The sequence below is a fragment of the Mytilus trossulus genome, chromosome 2 (genome assembly GCF_036588685.1).
Source record: "Mytilus trossulus isolate FHL-02 chromosome 2, PNRI_Mtr1.1.1.hap1, whole genome shotgun sequence".
Classification (NCBI taxonomy): domain Eukaryota; kingdom Metazoa; phylum Mollusca; class Bivalvia; order Mytilida; family Mytilidae; genus Mytilus; species Mytilus trossulus.
The window spans coordinates 2,752,406-2,774,960 of NC_086374.1; the positions used below are offsets into that span (position 1 = coordinate 2,752,406).

A 22,555-nucleotide genomic window follows, 5' to 3' on the forward strand; every position below is an offset into this window, starting at 1 on the left:
AATAAAGCACTGGGTCTAAGAAACATACTTACTTGCATGAAGCAAACCTAGCTAGACCATCTTCAAACACGTAGATCCTGAGTGGATCATAGCTGCTGACGTAAACATACACTCTCATGTCAAATTTACTTTCGTTGATGAGGTAGGGTCGGCCTAAATACCTAAAATAATAATTATAATTCTTTTTGAAGATTGCATTAATATATAAAAATAGCAAATTTGCATAAAAATTTTTGTTAATTGGATGAGGGAAAGGGAATAATTATTTTCAAACAAAAAGAGGACTTAATTTGGGTTAAACGGAAAAAACTATTTTTTCCATCAAACTTTAAAGTATTTTGGTACAATGAGAAATCATGTAAACTAACAAATATGGGTTTGGCTCGCTGTTGAAGGCTGTACTGTGACCTATAATTGTACATTTCGATCTCATTTGGTCTCTGGTCATGCTGGTAGATATTTGTCTCATTGTTTTTGTAGTTCAGTAGTTCTGTTGCAAGTTTGTCAGACTTTTTCTGTTCATATATTAAGTAAAGTGTCAAATAATCACAAATTTTAATATAGTTACAGGTATTTGATAGGAAACATGCATATAATTTCAATTGTTATAATAATAAATGAACCATAGAAATGAGTTCTTACATCATATCAACCCTGTCAGACATATATTATATATACATTTCCTAAAATCTTAAATAGTTAAGCATAGAACACTATCCCAACACAAAAGAGAAGAAAGAGATACAATGTTGAATAAGTAAAACTACAACATAGCACTATCGTTTACTCACTTCTGGACAATCACTGATTTCTTCCTGGGAATTTGGTTCCATTTGTGTATAACTTTAATTCCTATCCCTCTAGCAGAGGCAGGCTGTAATAAAACAATATATTTTTCTATATCAGTTTGTAATTTCATTTCTTTGTATTTTATTGTTATTTATCATATAATCTGACATGTTTACCCATGTGAACTGCAACACAGGAAAAACATCCAATGTTTTCTTCAGAGATAAGATAATTCAATTTTGATTTGATTTAGTATAACTACAACATAATAATCTCTAAAAAGAGCTTTTGACTGATGAAACTCTTAGTTACTTTCTGTTAATTTCACTATCAAATTATGTCCAGCATTTTGTCCAGTTAAAGAAGATAACTCTCCCACAGGGTTTTATATGTATAATTAAATGGTTAATTCAACAAAAGAGTTGTGTGACCATATGGTTGGTTCATTTTCCTAGAGTTAAAATAGTATTTAAACATGCATTAAAATGTATACTTTAAAAAAAGCAACAACAAAAAACATTTAGTTTATTTCATACTTGAAAATCAGTTCCTTAACTGTTTTCCTTTTATTGTTGACATTAAAGTATGTCTATGGTCATTGTAACTTCTTCAGGTTGTGCAACTGTAAAACATCATCAATCAAAAAAATAAATAAAAGTTTTCAGATGAACAATGAATTCACATTCTACTTTACATATTAAGACCTTATCAAGAATTAAAATGAAATGAGTACAAGGCAGTATTACACGTTATACATGTCTAATGCACGTACAGTTTTATACTTTTAGCAACAAATAAATATACCAGAGGCGGTTTTAGGCGGGAAGGGGCCAGGGGGTTGATTACATAGAGAATCACTGAAGCGTGACAGGAGTGGGCCCCCTCTTAGGCAGCCAGTGGGCCCCTACTTATAAAAATTGCTGGATCCGCCACTGTATACAAACACGTAGTAGACCAACTTACAGGTTTAATAATCCATTTCTGTTTGTTTCCTCCATCTTCCCAGGCACGTTTCAGTAATTTGTTATCATAAGGTAAACAGTAAGTTTGAGGGAAAAACCCAAACTCTTTCTTTCCAAAATGCAACTGCATTTTCGATAGATTCCTCCATAGTTTGTCTTTACGACCAATTTGGAATGTTCCTGGAAAATGGTTAAGCTTCTGCCATTCTTTTATTCCTTTAAATCCCTGAGATTTCATGTGTTTTCCCCAACATCCTAACCAGTCATGATTACCTGAAACAAAACATCTCTACTGTAAGTTTGTTAAGAGATCAAACGTTTAAACAATATTGTAATTTTATAGATTTCTCAAAAAGTTCTTATTTTCAATTGTATATTTTACAAAGGTATTTCATTACAGTTTCATAATGTTTGTCAGAACATTACAATAGGAATGGGTACACATCTTGGTCTGCTAACGTTGAGATGACCAATGATAGATAATCTGTTTATAGCTATTTTACCTATCACCATGTTGTTAATTTCTTTGACAACAGTATGTGCCCCCTTAGATTTTAGCAATAAAGTTTCAGATTACTCTACTGTGCTGGGAAAAGAAATAATCAGTCAGTAAGATTAAAGGTAAATTTAGTAAAATTGCTATCAGACTAAGCTTGTTTAAGCAAGAAGCAATTCTACTTAGGCAGTATTTAATGATTTATATGTTAAAATTGGTTAAATAGTTTGGAATACAATCTTTACAATTTTACTGTTACATTGTATATAAAATACTTTTACAGTAAAAAATCTAACACACCAAAATAAGACTAGCTTCAATATGTTTGATAATCAACTTACGTTTAGTAATTCTAAAACCAATCCTAGCTAGACTGTGTTTAACTATATTAGGTGTTATGGGACTCATTCTCCATTTCATAAGTCTTCGATATTCCCATGGTAGTTGTTCAACTGAAAAAGAAAAGACTTCTTTAGTTTCTTACATTAAACTAAGTAAACGACTTAAACTAAGTTGTTTCATATTTATCATGTCAGAGCCTTTTAGAGCCAACTTCAGAATATGGCATGATTTGTTTAAATTGTTGAAGTATGGTTGCCTACAGTATAATTGACTAGATAATGAAAACTATCAGAAATATGATTGATTTTTGTTGTTTTAAGGCCACTTTTAAGCACCGCACTTAGGCTATTTCGTGGCGGCCAGTTTTTAATGGTGGAGGAAGCCAGAGTGCCCGGAGAAAACCACCAACCTTCAATACGAAAACTGAAAATCCTAGTCAATTAAGATTAGAGTCGAGTGCACCTGCAATCTCACAACCTCAGTGTTGACTGGTTAGTAATTACAGTAGAAACTACTTAGACTACTCGGCCACCAAGGCCCCTATCAGAAATTTGATAAGGTCAGTAAAGTTTCATTACTTGTTTTATTAAAAGCTAGTTGGTGGTACATTTAATTACCTTTTTCCCCTTCCACAACAAAGTTAATAGTTGGTGGTACATTTCATTACCTTTTTCCCCTTCCACAACAAAGTTAATAGTTGGTGGTACATTTAATTACCTTTTTCCCCTTCCACAACAAAGTTAATAGTTGGTGGTACATTTCATTACCTTTTTCCCCTTCCACAACAAAGTTAATAGTTGGTGGTACATTTCATTACCTTTTTCCCCTTCCACAACAAAGTTAATAGTTGGTGGTACCCCTGGAAACAAACTTTTAGTCAGAGGTTGCTTTATCACAGTTTTAACAACAGCTGTTTGTGGACGGGTGGTGGACACTGGTCGGACGGACACTTCATCTGCACTGGTAGAACTGACAGATCTTACTGTTCCTATTTGTCTTGCTGACTTTGACCTTGACAATCCTGATGATGACCTTCTAGATAAACTACTTGTAATGGAGTAACCATCAGATTCACCTAAGGATATAAGATATTTCTTTGATTACCACAAGATAAATATAGTGTGAGACTTTTGAATCTAAAATAGGATCTTATTTGTTATGTAGATCAAGGTATTCATCATATCAAGAAACAGCTAGCGGGTTATTGGAGATTCAAGAAATAGTAACAGCTAGCGGGTTGTTGGAGATTTTACCAGAGTAGAGTCAATATCCACAATATTTGTAGACAAATATGTAACTCTTTAGTTGTAAACTTCCAAAGAAATACGGGTTTAACATGTTTAATATAATACAAAATAAACCTCATGATTTTATTATAGTGGAACTTACAGATCAAGACAGGATATGAAACTTACAATTTGACCAAATAGATGGAGAAAACAAATTTTGATGCTTAGATATCAAAATGTAAAGGGTTCTTAGGCTTATAAATCTAACGATGTCTGATTGCAGTTTAATTTATTATAAAAGGAGTAATATTGATTTTAACCTTAAAATATTTAGTCATCTATCTATTCCAGTCAGTTTCAATGAAGTTATCTATTTCATTTATTATTCTAAGATGGTACTCATATTTTCATTTATCATGTTCATTCATTACTTTTGAATTGATAATCAGGACATAAACAAATGTTTGTTTTGATTTAACAGAAATAAATGACATAAAACAAGGCATGATATGTGACAATTTCATTCTGATTATGTTGCATGATATTCCAATATAAATCAAAGATCCACAACAACTTTTCTATAATTAACATTAATAGCAAACACTTGTTCCAATCTGATCGATTCTTGATCAAAATCACTGCAAATAATAAGATCTGTCAAACTCTCATTCATTTGTCCTTCCAAAACAAAATCTGGAATTTTGATATTTTTGCAACAGTAAAGTACAGTAATCTAGCAAATTGATATTATTGCTAAAAGAATCTTGACTAATACCAGGTTTATACCAGCGTTGCTGCTTGACTAATACCAGGTTTATACCAGCCTTGCTGCATGACTAATACCAGGTTTATACCAGCGTTGCTGCTTGACTAATACCAGGTTTATACCAGCGTTGCTGCTTGACTAATACCAGGTTTATACCAGCGTTGCTGCTTGACTAATACCAGGTTTATACCAGCGTTGCTGCTTGACTAATACCAGGTTTATACCAGCGTTGCTGCTTGACTAATACCAGGTTTATACCAGCGTTGCTGCTTGACTAATACCAGGTTTATACCAGCGTTGCTGCTTGACTAATACCAGGTTTATACCAGCGTTGCTGCTTGACTAATACCAGGTTTATACCAGCGTTGCTGCTTGACTAATACCAGGTTTATACCAGCGTTGCTGCTTGACTAAAACCAGGTTTATACCAGCGTTGCTGCTTGACTAATACCAGGTTTATACCAGCCTTGCTGCTTGACTAATACCAGGTTTATACCAGCCTTGCTGCATGACTAATACCAGCGTTGCTGCTTGACTAATACCAGGTTTATACCAGCGTTGCTGCTTGACTAATACCAGGTTTATACCAGCGTTGCTGCTTGACTAATACCAGGTTTATACCAGCCTTGCTGCTTGACTAATACCAGGTTTATACCAGCCTTGCTGCATGACTAATACCAGGTTTATACCAGCCTTGCTGCTTGACTAATACCAGGTTTATACCAGCGTTGCTGCTTGACTAATACCAGGTTTATACCAGCGTTGCTGCTTGACTAATACCAGGTTTATACCAGCGTTGCTGCTTGACTAATACCAGGTTTATACCAGCCTTGCTGCATGACTAATACCAGGTTTATACCAGCGTTGCTGCTTGACTAATACCAGGTTTATACCAGCGTTGCTGCTTGACTAATACCAGGTTTATACCAGCGTTGCTGCTTGACTAATACCAGGTTTATACCAGCGTTGCTGCTTGACTAATACCAGGTTTATACCAGCGTTGCTGCTTGACTAATACCAGGTTTATACCAGCCTTGCTGCATGACTAATACCAGGTTTATACCAGCGTTGCTGCTTGACTAATACCAGGTTTATACCAGCGTTGCTGCTTGACTAATACCAGGTTTATACCAGCGTTGCTGCTTGACTAATACCAGGTTTATACCAGCGTTGCTGCTTGACTAATACCAGGTTTATACCAGCGTTGCTGCTTGACTAATACCAGGTTTATACCAGCCTTGCTGCATGACTAATACCAGGTTTATACCAGCGTTGCTGCTTGACTAATACCAGGTTTATACCAGCGTTGCTGCTTGACTAATACCAGGTTTATACCAGCGTTGCTGCTTGACTAATACCAGGTTTATACCAGCGTTGCTGCTTGACTAATACCAGGTTTATACCAGCGTTGCTGCATGACTAATACCAGGTTTATACCAGCGTTGCTGCTTGACTAATACCAGGTTTATACCAGCGTTGCTGCTTGACTAATACCAGGTTTATACCAGCGTTGCTGCTTGACTAATACCAGGTTTATACCAGCGTTGCTGCTTGACTAATACCAGGTTTATACCAGCGTTGCTGCTTGACTAATACCAGGTTTATACCAGCCTTGCTGCTTGACTAATACCAGGTTTATACCAGCGTTGCTGCTTGACCAATACCAGGTTTATACCAGCCTTGCTGCTTGACCAATACCAGGTTTATACCAGCCTTGCTGCATGACTAATACCAGGTTTATACCAGCGTTGCTGCTTGACTAATACCAGGTTTATACCAGCGTTGCTGCTTGACTAATACCAGGTTTATACCAGCGTTGCTGCTTGACTAATACCAGGTTTATACCAGCGTTGCTGCTTGACTAATACCAGGTTTATACCAGCGTTGCTGCTTGACTAATACCAGGTTTATACCAGCCTTGCTGCATGACTAATACCAGGTTTATACCAGCGTTGCTGCTTGACTAATACCAGGTTTATACCAGCGTTGCTGCTTGACTAATACCAGGTTTATACCAGTATTGCTGCATGCAATTGATTAAGGTTACAGTTATAGTGAAGCATAACTGCTTATTCCCTTTATTAATGAAGAAAAAAATATGACGTAAAAGTGCGAGTAGTGTTGTAAAATTTCAAACTATTGTCAAACAGGAAGTGGATGGATGTTGGATGTAATAATTCCTTATTCACTACAGCTCAACATTATGAAGCTGCAGACTAAATATTAAACCATTTTCCATGACAAAAAAGCCAAGAAATTGGCAACTTTTGTTAGAACCAAATTCATATTTTGCTTTAAACATTTGCCAGCTTAGATAACCTACCCTCCGATCCTCCTGCATTATCATCTTCTAAACAGTCAATTACATCATCGTCATCATCATCGTCCAAATCATCGCTGGCTTCTCCATCACCAGGAAATCTCTCTCTGTAATCAAAGAAAAAAATAAGTTATGACACATATAGTTTAAACATATTTATTTATAGTGGATTGGGAAACAAGTTATTACAACTTATATCAATTCCTTTCCACTTTGTTGGTGCAAGTGCTGTCTTGTAGCGGCATTAGCCTGCTCTTTTTGAAATCTACAAGGGTGTCTTTTACATGCAGGACACAAATACTGTAATAAATCAAAATTATTCATTTAGAATCTAAAATTTTAAATCTAATTTTATACGAATTATAAAAGATGTGGGATATGCTAATAGGAAAGTCTCCCCACAACAAAGAAAATGATCAAAGGGGTCAATTTATGGAATTTTAAGCTCTTTGACTATATAGTGACCTGACAAGTTGTGAGTTAACTTTACACTAAAAAACCTTCAAACAACACCAAATTCTGTAGACTAACACATTCTGAAATGATGCTTGAATACTGAAATAAAGGTTTGATCAATTGAATTGTTACCCTTTATATGCCCATTCTCCTAATTTAAGTTACACTTTTTACCAACTCGAAAAAAAAACACAATTATGTTATTCTAATAAAAATTCATTTACTACTAATAATTACGATTTCTATGTAGGTTTTAGTCATTATAACATATTGTTTCTGAATCCCTATAGTACGATCATTACCACTATGTTTTCTCAGATAACAACCATTCAACTAAATTACATAGCGACAATCCTCTTTCCCTAGATACACACTTGTCATTTACATTGCTATAGGAAACTCATTGTTTTCTCCATAAAAAGACATTAAAATATGGATTATGTTCCACACTAACACGGAGAAACATCAATGTAAATAGCAATGCATTGTATAACCCATGTCAACACAAAGCTTAACTACAATAACAAAATGAAACACTTTGATTACATGTAAAGATTTACATAAATATACAGAATGACAATTCTCATGTGTACAATTATTAGATCAATGACTACTTACTCAGAAATCAACAACAATTTCATTTGTCTTCAATGCTCTCTGATAATACTTGACAAATACTAAGATATTGTTCTTAAAGTGGACACAAGGATTTCAAGGTTATTGCCATTTATCATTTAGGAAAACAATGATCATTTTATTCATAATTCTTTGGAAACATGTATCATGCTTTAAATGATCAATGTAATGCATTTAAATAACCCCCAAGATCTTCAATCAATAGACAGGATATTTCATGTCATGGTCATGTAAAAAAATTGTGTCATCCAACTATTCAAGCAAGGGAATATGATACATTTCAAGGACAGATTCTTTTACTTAAATTTTAAAATGAAATATACCCCTATGTGTCTGACAATATATGCTCTAATTGCAGTCATATCTACACAATCGGTAAATCAGATTGTCATTTCTAAAATTTCCATAATTAAATTACTGTCAATGAACTAAAAATAAAGAACATATTATATGAGGGTCATAGAATAAGATATTTAGTTAGAAATTGTTTAATTCATGAAATGAGCAAATTCCTCACAACATTTAATTCAAACATATTTATCACAATTGAATTGAATTCATATTTTGATCAAAAGTTTTTATGTTGACATCACTTTAACAAGTTTCCAATAATCCATTCTAAAAACCTTCATGTTTGACTTATCAAAATGTCCAAGTTAATCATCAATTAAACTAGAGGCTCCAAAGAGTATGTTAATGAAACAGAAACCGAAAACATTCAGAATAGGCAGCTCAAAGCTTAAGGCAATGTGCTGTCTATACCATTCACGATTGTTTAGTCTATAGATGTCATCTTGAATTCAGACAAGTTGTAAATAAATCAAACAATATGTGACTACCCAGTACAAATGATTTTTCAAGAAGACCAAATTATTTCAAGGGGAAAAAAATACAAAAGTTTAATCATTGACAACAAACAGTGATGATATTTCTAAATATGTATTTGAATTTTCACACATATGTCAGGCATGGTAATTGGTAAACAAGTGTTTTATTACTCAACAACCCAATCTCTCTCCCCCCCCTTTTTTTTTTTAAATTCAGTCATCAGAATATCAAAAGGTTCACAAAAAGAACATACTAGAATGACAGACTTGTTAACCAGATTACCAATTACAGTATATGGTTTTTAGAGCTTTTCAGTAATCATGGGGTTCATGTATTAAAACATTTTATAAAACTACTGGTAAATAGAGTCATTGTGCCTGATAATACATTTATATTAGCAGCTGTACATTTTACTTTTTTTTATTTGAACATATGTATATTTTTTTCCCCGTAAAACAAAGTTCTGTTTTTTGTAGATACCACTAATGTACTACTCTACAAAAATGTTAGCTGGGGGTGCAGACCTACTTTGTCCAATGATTAGTAATATTCTACATTATCATTTGACATTAGCACAAGGTAGTAGTTAGTACTAATTATTAACTTTGTCCAATGATTAGTAATATTCTACATTATCATTTGACAGTAGCACAAGGTTGTAGTTAGTACTAATTATTAACTTTGTCCAATGATTAGTAATATTCTACATTATCATTTGACATTAGCACAAGGTTGTAAATAGTACTAATTATTAACTTTGTCCAATGATTAGTAATATTCTACATTATCATTTGACAGTAGCACAAGGTTGTAGTTAGTACTAATTATTAACTTTGTCCAATGATTAGTAATATTCTACATTATCATTTGACAGTAGCACAAGGTTGTAAATAGTACTAATTATTAACTTTGTCCAAAGATTAGTAATATTCTACATTATCATTTGACATTAGCACAAGGTTGTAAATAGTACTAATTATTAACTTTATCCAATGATTAGTAATATTCTACATTATCATTTGACAGTAGCACAAGGTTGTAGTTAGTACTAATTATTAACTTTGTCCAATGATTAGTAATATTCTACATTATCATTTGACAGTAGCACAAGGTTGTAAATAGTACTAATTATTAACTTTGTCCAAAGATTAGTAATATTCTACATTATCATTTGACATTAGCACAAGGTTGTAAATAGTACTAATTATTAACTTTATCCAATGATTAGTAATATTCTACATTATCATTTGACAGTAGCACAAGGTTGTAGTTAGTACTAATTATTAACTTTGTCCAATGATTAGTAATATTCTACATTATCATTTGACAGTAGCACAAGGTTGTAAATAGTACTAATTATTAACTTTGTCCAATGATTAGTAATATTCTACATTATCATTTGACAGTAGCACAAGGTTGTAAATAGTACTAATTATTAACTTTGTCCAATGATTAGTAATATTCTACATTATCATTTGACAGTAGCACAAGGTTGTAAATAGTACTAATTATTAACTTTGTCCAATGATTAGTAATATTCTACATTATCATTTGACAGTAGCACAAGGTTGTAAATAGTACTAATTATTAACTTTGTCCAAAGATTAGTAATATTCTACATTATCATTTGACAGTAGCACAAGGTTGTAAATAGTACTAATTATTAACTTTGTCCAATGATTAGTAATATTCTACATTATCATTTGACAGTAGCACAAGGTTGTAAATAGTACTAATTATTAACTTTGTCCAATGATTAGTAATATTCTACATTATCATTTGACAGTAGCACAAGGTTGTAGTTAGTACTAATTATTAACTTTGTCCAATGATTAGTAATATTCTACATTATCATTTGACAGTAGCACAAGGTTGTAAATAGTACTAATTATTAACTTTGTCCAATGATTAGTAATATTCTACATTATCATTTGACAGTAGCACAAGGTTGTAGTTAGTACTAATTATTAACTTTGTCCAATGATTAGTAATATTCTACATTATCATTTGACAGTAGCACAAGGTTGTAAATAGTACTAATTATTAACTTTGTCCAATGATTAGTAATATTCTACATTATCATTTGACAGTAGCACAAGGTTGTAAATAGTACTAATTATTAACTTTGTCCAATGATTAGTAATATTCTACATTATCATTTGACAGTAGCACAAGGTTGTAAATAGTACTAATTATTAACTTTGTCCAATGATTAGTAATATTCTACATTATCATTTGACAGTAGCACAAGGTTGTAGTTAGTACTAATTATTAACTTTGTCTAATGATTAGTAATATTCTACATTATCATTTGACAGTAGCACAAGGTTGTAGTTAGTACTAATTATTAACTTTGTCCAATGATTAGTAATATTCTACATTATCATTTGACAGTAGCACAAGGTTGTAAATAGTACTAATTATTAACTTTGTCCAATGATTAGTAATATTCTACATTATCATTTGACAGTAGCACAAGGTTGTAAATAGTACTAATTATTGAACCATTTACAGTTACTATTGTTTTTGACTTTTTGCATATATTTACATAATTAATTTAGCCTAACATAAATAAGCTGATTAAGCAGTTAATTTGATATAGTTACTACTGTTGACATTATCAAAGTACTGATGATCCAAATCAGGGGTTTAAAGCCTCATTTTATGCTATTTGAATAAATATTGGGAAATATTTCATATTCTTACTATCAATACTTTTGAAGTACTGGTATACTTAATGAACAATGATGACAGCTTTGTTATTCACAGATAATAAAACAGGAAGAAAAGAGAACTATATTTCCAACAAATCTTTTGTTTAGTTTATTAGTTATTAGTTTAAATAGTGGACAAAGGTAATTAAATCTTATTATACTATTTTAAGTAGCTAGTTTAATCAATACAAAACAATCTATAGGGATCAATGAATATAAACATGTATAAAAACATAACAGTTTAATTCTTTCTCTTTATTTAATTTCAAACCTATCAATTGTATTATTAATTTTTTTTTATTATAAACAAAATAGTACAAATACATGCTTTGTTATTACATGTGTATGTATGAATATATATGTCAAATGTTTATCTGTAAAAGACAAACTGTAGGTCAGTGGGACGTTTTATGAGGAGTATCATCACATCCTTGATTCATGTTGTGTTTTGACCTTGATTATGTCAAGATAACTAGTTATTGTCTTATTATTGTTGGCTAATGAACTGTACAATGCTGAATCATGATTTACTGTGTTGGCTTATTTTGAGGACAAGAAAAAAATGTCATTTGTTAGATGTGTCCTTTGATTTCACCTTCAGCTTATTATGCATCAAATCCTCTTTTATAATTTGGGGTTTGCAGGGGTGGGGTGGGGTCATTTATAAAAAAAAAATAGAATTTATATTAATAATGTATCATCCAAACACCTTCTTGTATTCAGTCATAGATATAGGAAGATGTGGCGTGAGTTCCAATGAGACAACTCTCCATCCCATACCCGTAGCCAGAAATGAAAACTAACAAGCACTGTTAAAGTCGATGTTCTGTTCGAATTGTGACCGTTAAAGTCGAGTTTGTGAGTCAAACGAACCCCCCTTTGGAAATTCCTGGCTACGGGCCTGCATCCAAATAACAATTTATAAAAGTAAACCATTATAGATCAATGTACGGCCTTTAACAGTGATCACAGAGCCTTGGCTCACACTGAACAACAAGCTTAAAAGGGCCCCAAAATTACTAGTGTAAAACCATTCAAAGGGGGAAACCAATGGTCTTTATCTATATAAACAAGAGGCTCTCAAGAGCCTGAATCGCTCACCTTAATTCTTTTGGTTAAATCTCTCATCAATGATTATTTTGGCTTTTCAATTTATTTAAATGTTTTTTGGATTGTCCTATTTTCTTCAAAAGCCAAAAAAAATAATCATTTTCTCCTATGTTCTATTTTAGCCATGTAGTGGCTATGTTTCTTGACATACAAGGAAATAAAATATAAAATTTATACTAAATACTCTGAAATTCATTTAGCCTAAGTTTGGCTGAAATTGATACAGCAGTTTCAAAGGAAAAAAGTCCTTAAAGGGCAATAACTCCTTAAGGGGTCAATTGACAATTTTGGTCAAATTGACTTAATTGAAGATCTTACTTTGCTGAACATCATTGCTGTTTACAATTTATTTCTATCTATAATTATATTCAAGATAATAAACAAAAACAGCAAAATTTCCTTAAAATTATCAATTCAGGGGCAGCAACCCAACAACAGGTTGTCTGATTCATCTGAAAATTTCAGGGCAGATACATTGTAGATCTTGACCTGATAAACAATATGACCCCAGGTCAGATTTGCTCTAAATGCTTTGGTTTTTGAGTTATAAGCCAAAAACTGCATTTGCCCCCTATGTTCTATTTTTAGCAATGGCGACCATGTTTGTTGATAGATCATAACTTCAGATACAATTTACAAACTAGATACCCTAAGGAACATTCAGTTAAAGTTTGGAAGTATTTTGCCCAGTAGTTTCAGAGGAGAAGAATTTTGTAAAAGATTTTTAAGATTTATGAAAAATGGTTAAAAATTGACTATAAAGGGCAATAACTCCTAAAGGGGTCAACTGACCATTTCCGTCATGTTGACTTATTTGTAAATCTTACTTTGCTGAACATTATTCCTGTTTACAGTTTATCTCTATCTATAATAATATTCAAGATAATAACCAAAAACAGCAAAATTTCCTAAAAAATTACCAATTCAGGGGCAGCAACCAGGGTTGGCAAAGTATTACCCGCCCGGGAATTCCCGGGTGGGAAAACCCGGGTTTTCCCAGGCTGGGCAATACTCCCAGAAATTGGTAATAGTGGGCAATACTGGGCAATATGATTTTCTATGCTTATTTTAACACTAAATATTAAAGACTTGGTACAGTTTCATAGTATAACAGCTAAATATATACTTTTTATACAGATAACCATTGACAGTCATTTCTAGAAGATTGAAATGTAAATTTCATTCTCTTCTCTATTAATTCTATATATGTAGGCAAAACAGAAGATTTGTACATTTAAAGATACCTTTTTAATTACCTAGCATTGTTTTAATAATCCAAACTTTGAAACATGCATTTTATTGTAGTGTTTCAGTGACTTGTTAATTTTATTTGTTATACATTCATTTTGCTAAATAAACACCCTAAGGGGTCATGCCAATAAAACTTATAGAATTATAAGGGCTGATTATTGTTACATAAACAAATGTGTTCTAATCTGAATAATTACTAATCAATTAGTGAAATTATTTAAATGTAATTCTTAAACAATGTTAAATTAGGAGTTATATTTATTTGGAGAAAAAAATAATTTTTGCTCTATATTTACCATGTTTACAGTTTGCCAATCTAGACAATTGCTAGACAAACAAAATAGGGTATACATATCTTATATGTTTAACATTTGTATTTATCACTGAATCCTCTTTAAATTTCAGACAAGTATTTTATATTACCCAGTATTGCCCAGTATTACCCACTAAAACCCAGTAAAACCCGGGTTTTCCCAGTATTTCCCACTGGGCTGGGCAATACTCATAAAACCCGGGTTTTTGCCAACCCTGCCAGCAACCCAACAACGGGTTGTCTGATTCATCTGAAAATTTCAGGGCAGATAGATCTTGACCTGATAAACAATAATACCCCATGTCAGATTTGCTCTAAATGCTTTGGTTTTTGAGTTATAAGCCAAAAACTGCATTTGACCCCTATGTTCTATTTTTAGCAATGGCGACCATGTTTGTTGATAGATCAAAACTTTGGATACAATTTATAAATAAGATACCCTAAGGAACATTCAGTTAAAGTTTGAAAGTATTTGGCCCAGTAGTTTCAGAGGAGAAGATTCTTGAAATAGTTTACGACGACAGACGACGGACGACGACGGACGCCAAGTGATGGCATAAGCTCACTTGTCCAAGGGACAGGTGAGCTAATAAAAGAGAAACACGGATAATTCATTTCAAGATGTTAAAATGTATGGCCCTCCGTTTCAAATGTTCCTCTCTTTCTTTGTTGTATTATACATAAGTTTTCCTTATGTTCATGAAATTACCGGTATATATAAGGAGAATAATTCTCCATGTCATAGTTAAAATGTCCTCTCTAAGTTTTTCAGATTGATAAGAATTTTCAGCTACTTACTGCTTAATTAATGTTATGGATAAATTCAATAAATTCAACAGAAATGAAGTAAGAGCACAATTAAACAATAATTTCTGAACAATATTTAATGATGGGAAAGTGAATGAAATATCTCAATCTGTATAAGTTATTGATACATTTTCTCTACACTTGATGATAAACCAGAAACCCATTTAAGATAACACTGCTTCACGATCACCTAGTGTACAAAGGGTAAATATGACTAAAAAAGAGCTATAAAACATCTAGTCTGACTTCTGTGTGAGTAGGTAAACATATAAATTGGCCTTTTGATCCCACAACTCAGGAATTTTGACTAAATAAGCACATCACAATGACTGGGCATTGATAAAGAATCTGTACAATCGATCATGAATGGAACAAACAAACGATCAATATTCAATCTAACCTACTATACAAATCACAAAGACAGGTCTTTCAATAAATTCTATATCTTTTGAGTGACATACTTACCATAATAAAATATTTTTGTGCAATTTCACAAAAGATTGAATCAAGATTGGTTTCAAAGAGATAAAAGACCCAAAGCCATCATTATCTATAGTGAAGCCTTGTATAGCTACAGCGTAAATGTAAACTATATACATATAAATCATAACAAAAAATTTAAGAGACAGACCAAAGAAAAGCGTGTGACTCTTGTTGCAATAAATGGTAATTAGACTTGAAAGGTGATATTTGGTTGCTATAGACAGACATATAAAAGGATCTAGATGATACCAGGGCTTCCTATATTTCATAAATAATAAAAATATTACAGTAACTTTTCTGTTAGCTTTCTTCTGTTGGAAAAGCAATTAGATTTAGACTTAACATGATCTGATTTCTACAAGCAAACTATTGAGTAAGCACAGTCTCAGCTAGTCAGTGATAAGAGATCTTATCGTATAACATCTATATCTACTATCTACTATCTGTCATAATATAATGAAAGGCTTAATTCCTCAACATTTAGAACTGCTAGCTATATACTATTAAGGTGAGCTAGTGATTTAAGAATTCAATCCAAAATGGTTTCCATGAAAAAATCAAATTGTTTGACTCTTCTGGGATTGTTATAGGGGAGTCTCATTGCGGGAGCTGATGCTGGATCATGCTTACTGTTTTTGTCAGATTCCTGTATCCCGCTTACACTATGTACTAAGCAATTCTCATTTTATTTGTAATTTCCAGTGTCATGCTAGACTTCATTTCCCATTTTCACGTCACAATAATTTGACTTTCACGCTTATAAAAAATCAACAATCCTGTGTCATGCTTAGACCCCAAATGAGACCCTCTTATAGGAGCACCTTACCCACCTTACCCCATCAAAATATCAATTCCTAAGTCAGATGGTCGCTTATTACCAAATGATTCAAAATTAATGTAAAACTAAATATACATCTGGTATCTATGAGGTTAATCCAATTATATGTTGTCTTGACAGGCTATTTTGTTTTATTGCTTTGACCCTTACTGTGATGTCCAAGATGTCATAATTGTTTGGACTACTGTAAAGGTATGTTAACAGACTTGTTTTCTACAATTTGTAGTATAATAATTCATTTGATTGTAATGCTTAAATTTTGGGCACCATGATTGGTCAATAAAAATATCTTATCTGTCAACCAGGTCCTGAATCCATCCTTTACCAGACAGAATAAATAACAGCATACACTTCATTGCCCTGTCTGTTAATAATTGGGAACAAATTAAATGAAAAGTTAATTGGCTATGTCTTTATACAACATTATAATTGAGTGGTTTATTGATGTATTCTATCTTTGTCTCACCAAAAACACATCAAAGACTAAAGGCAAAAATGGAACATGGGAAATTGTTTGATCAATGCAGTGGGAGTTTATCAATCCTAACCTGTTGTATTGCCATTACAAAGACACTGTTTATATAAACAACAGTCCATAAAATTCCACTCAGAGCAGTTCCATATAAGGAAGTACATAAATGAAAGATTACCAAGCGGAGGCTTACAGCTCACAAGAGGATTAGGGGTGCTTACTTTCCAATCAGCTGCTTGAATAATTAATGCAACTTTTTAATTGTAAAACGGTTACTTAAACTGTTAGAGTTAGCAACAATTTTTTCTTGTCACTTTGTGATGTATGGCTAAAATAGCTCAAGAACAATCAAAATGTTTTGAAGATAATCATTTCCTCATTCTATAATTTGAAATATATGTCAACTTCAACATTGACATATAAAATTAGTTCTATGATTTGATGGTTAACTTCCCTAACTAGAAACTTTAATCTGATAATGTACTGGTTTAACATTATCACATTTCCATGTTCAGTGAACCATGATATTGAGGTCATAACCATAATTCGGCAATTAAAGTTTAAATCTTACTTAGTTTGCAGTTGATGTAAGCACAGCTTTAGGGTCAAGTGTAATAACCTCAGCCAAAAAATATAACCCTGAAACAGGACAGAATATTGAACAAATGACAAACCAGAAAACAAAATTCCCCAACCCATGTAGATGGCCCATCTAAGATGGGACATAACAAATATTGGAAAAGTAACTCACTTGTTGTATGGACCTATACTATATATGGCTATAGTTAAATAATAAATAGATCTGGATTTTTACACAATACTAACAATTCAAAACACAAATAATTCATATGGTGGCACCTTCGAGAATGGCATATCCACATATATAAATACTACTACAACTGTGCAAAATGCAGTCAAATTTCCTTGGCTGTATTTTGTTTTGTGATATACTGTCACTATATATTGCCTTGTTTATAATACTGACAAAGCATTAATGAGCCTTTACAAAGATAACAGATTCTAAAAATGCACATGAAATACACTTGTTTTCTATGTAAAGTATAAATGACATTGATTTTTCCTTTTTGAATCCAAAATCATAAGGCTTTCTTAATTTATCTTTAATCTATTTTAGTTTTATTACAATCAAACAAGGGACACTCTTCAGGTTGAAATCCCCAAACCCCAAACCATTGGTTCTTAACACTCATTTATATATAATTAGGGACAGAGCAATAATTATACATGTTCCCAAAAGTTTTAGGGGAGCATTAAAAGTGCTTTTGTGACTCAACTGTCACTTGAATTTAAAGAATCATATATTAATATTTCTCATAAATACAACTTATAAAATTGAATTTTCAAATTTACTTTTGACCAATAATATCATTGACAAAATCATTGTGCTAAAGATTGTCATGCCAAAAAATGCTATGTTCTTTCAAAACCTTAAATGTTTCTCAACTGATATTGTGGATTCATTTATTTTTCATGGATATTTGATTTCATGGTTTTGCCAGTCTTTGCATGCAAAACCTATAGATAATTTGTAATTCGTTGAACATTTGAATTCATGGTTCAACGGTATACCCACAAATATTTGTATTCAACTAATAAAAATGAATTCACAGTACAAGCTGAAATAATACAAAACGTATCAATGAATGCTAGGAAATACTCTAGACATTTGTACAATCCAAAAAACAGCTCTTTCAATGAATTAAAAACAAGCTGAGTCCTATCATCAAATTATTCATTTCAATTTAAAATTGAACTGTGAATCACATTTCACTACATATCTTTAAAAATTCTTTTTTTTTTTAATTTTTTTTTTTTTTTTTTAAATCTGTACATTTGTTAAAAATAATTAATACTAATGAACTGAACAAAGACATATTTTGCACTATTAATTCTAAACATAAATTGACACTATTCAAGATACATGTCAATCGCTCCTAGGATGATATTGAAACATCATATTTCACTTGTATCGTTATTTCAAAATAAATCTAAGTTCAGTGTTCTTACCTTACACAAGACTTAAAGAACAGTAGGAATCCTTTGCAACTCATTTTACATGTCGTCTTCTCTCATGACAGAGCTAAGCAACATGTGCCTTCCATTGATGTATGGATCACTGAAAGCAGCTGTCTTCTTTAAGATTTAATGACAATCTTAATATGAAAACCAATGCCAACTCTAGATATACTAGCCAAACTCTTGGGAAGGAAATAATTGTAAACTCTTACACAATACATCTACTGCTAATTCAATAGACACAAATCAATTACGGCCAGGTTCAGAGGTTAGTAACTTATTCAATACTTGCACAATTTGCATGTAAATTTCTGAAGTTAAGGATCTATTGGTATATTAAGCACTAGTGTTTCCTTAATGACCAAAGCTGAAATGGGGGTCACAAAGAATCAATAAAAAGCCAACACAAACCATAATAACATCATAAAATAATTAAGTGACATCATGATATGATTGATCTACAAATATAGCAATTCTGAGTTTTCACAAACTATTATGTAAATGTCTATACATATGGTGGTAAAATGATTGGTATTTAATTAATTTTGTCAGAGGGTACCGATCAATTCTTCATTATTCCTTCATTATCCATATATATTTCCAAGAGGTTTATAAGTTGGTTTATCACAGCATGAACTTTTTTCATTACTGTCGTTTTTTGGATGTGGTTAATAAATTTATTCAGTGAGCGGTTATTTGATAAATTGTTTTCTGACATAGCTGCCTACTCAAAATCTTTTATTGTCCTAATGTGAAAATAATGTGGTTTTTTTTATTCAGATAGGCATGAAGACTAATACACATTTGGAGTCGATTTCACAAATCAACTTACGAGTAAAATTGGTCTTAAGTCATAAATAAATCAGTATAGTTATGATCAATCTTAGTAGTAAGATTTTTTGTGAAAGGCCTCTGATATTTACATTTCTCTATACCAAAAAAGAAAAGAAAATGCCTACCTACCTACACACTGTCTCAATGATGGGTAGGGTTTGGGCAAACCAAAATATTTTTAAGTGTTGCCTTACAGAGATGTGTCCAATTAGTCAAACCAATTTCAAATAAAGTACCATGGTAAATACTAAGTTCACTGAATCCCTGTGCAACTAACACAAAAATGACTCTAGGAACAGGATTAAAGGTTTGAATGGTAACACCAAAAATAGCGTGCCACTACCACAGACAGCAAGACATAAAATCCTTCTTACAGCTCAACAGTTGAGGCAATGTCAGAAACTAGACAACAGTGACCAAAATTGGGTGAGCATGAGGAAATGAGGTCTCAACTGCCTTGTGCTTTAGCTTGTTTCATTTAACGTAGCTGTAATACTGAAACAAAATAAGTCTGAAATTCTTCCATCTTCAGTACTGATTGTTACAAGAAAAAAGTTTTATATGACAACAAAGAGATTTGAAAGTACAATTAATGTAAATGGAAAGAAACATGTAAACCATACAATTCCAGAAGAATATTTGAAAAGAACATTTTTTTCTCTTTTGAAATTGATATTCTTTCTATTTGATCTATTACAGAACAGCTCCACACCAACACAATTTTTTCAACAATTTAATACTTCTGGTTACATTTCTTAAAATGTATTGAATTTAAAATTTCATAGAGAGGGAATTCAGCTTTTTATTTACATGTAACTCCAAAATCCTGAAATTTACACTTTTTCCCCATGTTGAGTCAAAAATCATAATTACACATCCAGTAATTCCACCATGAAAGATAGTTTAGTTGATTTTAATCATCAAACTACTGACTTTTTCACCTGTTTATGGTCAATTTGTCCAAATAATCCAGCAATTTTAGTAAATTTATGTAGAAAAAACAACACAAACAATACTTCATGAATTTTTTTTAGAAAGAGGATAAAAATCAACTTGAATAGAGTCAGCAACTAAATTTTAGTTGGTCAGGAGGCAAGGAATGGACATGTATACATTTGTTCTTAGGTCATATGAACACCACACAGGAGGTAGAGACAGAAAACAATTACTTTTAGTAGAAGCATCTTCAAGAGTAACTTTGTTACTTACAATTGAGAAGAGGTAGAATTAGTAGCTTGAACAAATTCTGATTGGTCATCGTCGTCCAACGATTCTATCTGAAGACAATCTCCATGGGCCTCACAGATGTCAAACACTGTTGTGATACTACATGTATAACGCAGATTATCTGACTTGGTTTTAGCTGGAACAACATTGCCTTCTGGGATAACAGGAAGTTTGAGACGAGTCTTGGATTTGACAAACAGTGGTACAACTGCATGAGGATGTGTGGAAAGTTTGGCTCCCATTTCTGGTCCAATACATTTTTACACTAATTAATTCCTTGGTTCGAATGAATATATATACATGTACCCATGCCACTTAAATAATAAATCCCAATATAGGCTTCAACATTGGTTGTTCAAAATAATGTTAAGATAGAAATATCTTTGATTATGGTTGAATAAACTGTATTACTCATTAATCCATTCATTTACTCCTAAATCTAACCTGTCATACATTCACATTGAAGATATAAAATCTCTTCACCTCTACAAAACCCTGAGAAGTTAATAATATCTATCAAACTTAATTAAAATTCATCTTTTCATTTGATTAGGATATAAATTTATAAGTGTAAACTTAAGTAAAAATAAACCATAGGAAGGTCTTTAAAAAGTAACAACAACTTAGCAACAATACAACTAATGTTCTGTTTCACTGCATGCCAGCTAATCTGATTTTAACACTACAACAGGCATAAAGAAATGGCCAGTTGAATTAATTCTTATATCATAATGATTAAATTGTTTTTTTTATTAATTATGGTTTCGATATGTTAAAATGAAATTAGAAGAGATTAAATCAGATTTTTTATTATTCATGCATATATTATATATATATTTATTTTAGAAATAATATTACAGAACTTTATTAATAGGCTAAATAGTATTTTGTATATGGGGAAAAGTTCAAAAGTTACACTCTAAATATCCAGTTGTTAATGAGAAGAAAAAAAAATAAAAAGGAAGTATGACCAGTAAGAAAATTAAATAAATAGAACTTGATAAACATGATGGGTGCAGTGTAAAAGCTAAGTTGCTATCTTATAGATTTGGAGTAGAGAACGTTTGGGCTGTCTTAGCTTATTTGTAGATATCTTCTTGCAGATCAACTTTCCAATTTTTTTTATCGTTTATAGTTTTCAGCCAAAACAGTCAGATTTTTATGCCCCACCTACAATAGAAGAGGAGCATTGTGTTTTCTGGTCTGTGCGTCCGTTCGTCCATCTGTTCGTCTGTCTGTCCCGCTTCAGGTTAAAGTTTTTGGTCAAGGTAGTTTTTGATGAAGTTGAAGTTGAAGTTCAATCGACTTGAAACTTGGTATACATGATATGATCTTTCTAATTTTAATGCCAAATCATAGTTTTGACCCCAACTTCATGGTCCACTAAACATAGAAAATGATAGTGCGAAGTTCAGGTTAAAGTTTTTGGTCAAGGTAGTTTTTGATGAAGTAGAAGTCAAATCAACTTGAAACTTAGTATACATGCATCCGTGTACTGTGGACACATTCTTGTTCATCATATTTTGGCTACCAACAGATTTTCTCAATCTATAACATTTTCAAGATAGTAGATGATAACTTGCATTTCCTTCCTCGTTTTAATTTTACCCAATTTATGGTGACACTGTCAGTTTGCACTATGGAT

At 32.1% G+C, this 22,555-nt stretch overlaps 1 protein-coding gene across 2 annotated transcripts in view; it reads right to left on the reverse strand.

Annotated features, from left to right (window-relative positions):
• The window catches only part of LOC134706271 (tubulin monoglutamylase TTLL4-like), a 52,075-nt gene that overhangs the window by 13,227 nt on the left and 16,293 nt on the right, over positions 1–22,555 (reverse strand). For both annotated transcript variants that reach the window (XM_063565044.1, XM_063565043.1), the window contains exons 3-8: positions 6,908–7,011; positions 3,407–3,664; positions 2,589–2,699; positions 1,753–2,024; positions 792–874; positions 33–161 (exon numbers count right to left, since the gene is read on the reverse strand). In XM_063565044.1, the coding sequence (XP_063421114.1) occupies positions 33–161; positions 792–874; positions 1,753–2,024; positions 2,589–2,699; positions 3,407–3,664; positions 6,908–7,011 (957 nt within the window). The remainder of the gene's footprint in view (positions 1–32; positions 162–791; positions 875–1,752; positions 2,025–2,588; positions 2,700–3,406; positions 3,665–6,907; positions 7,012–22,555) is intronic.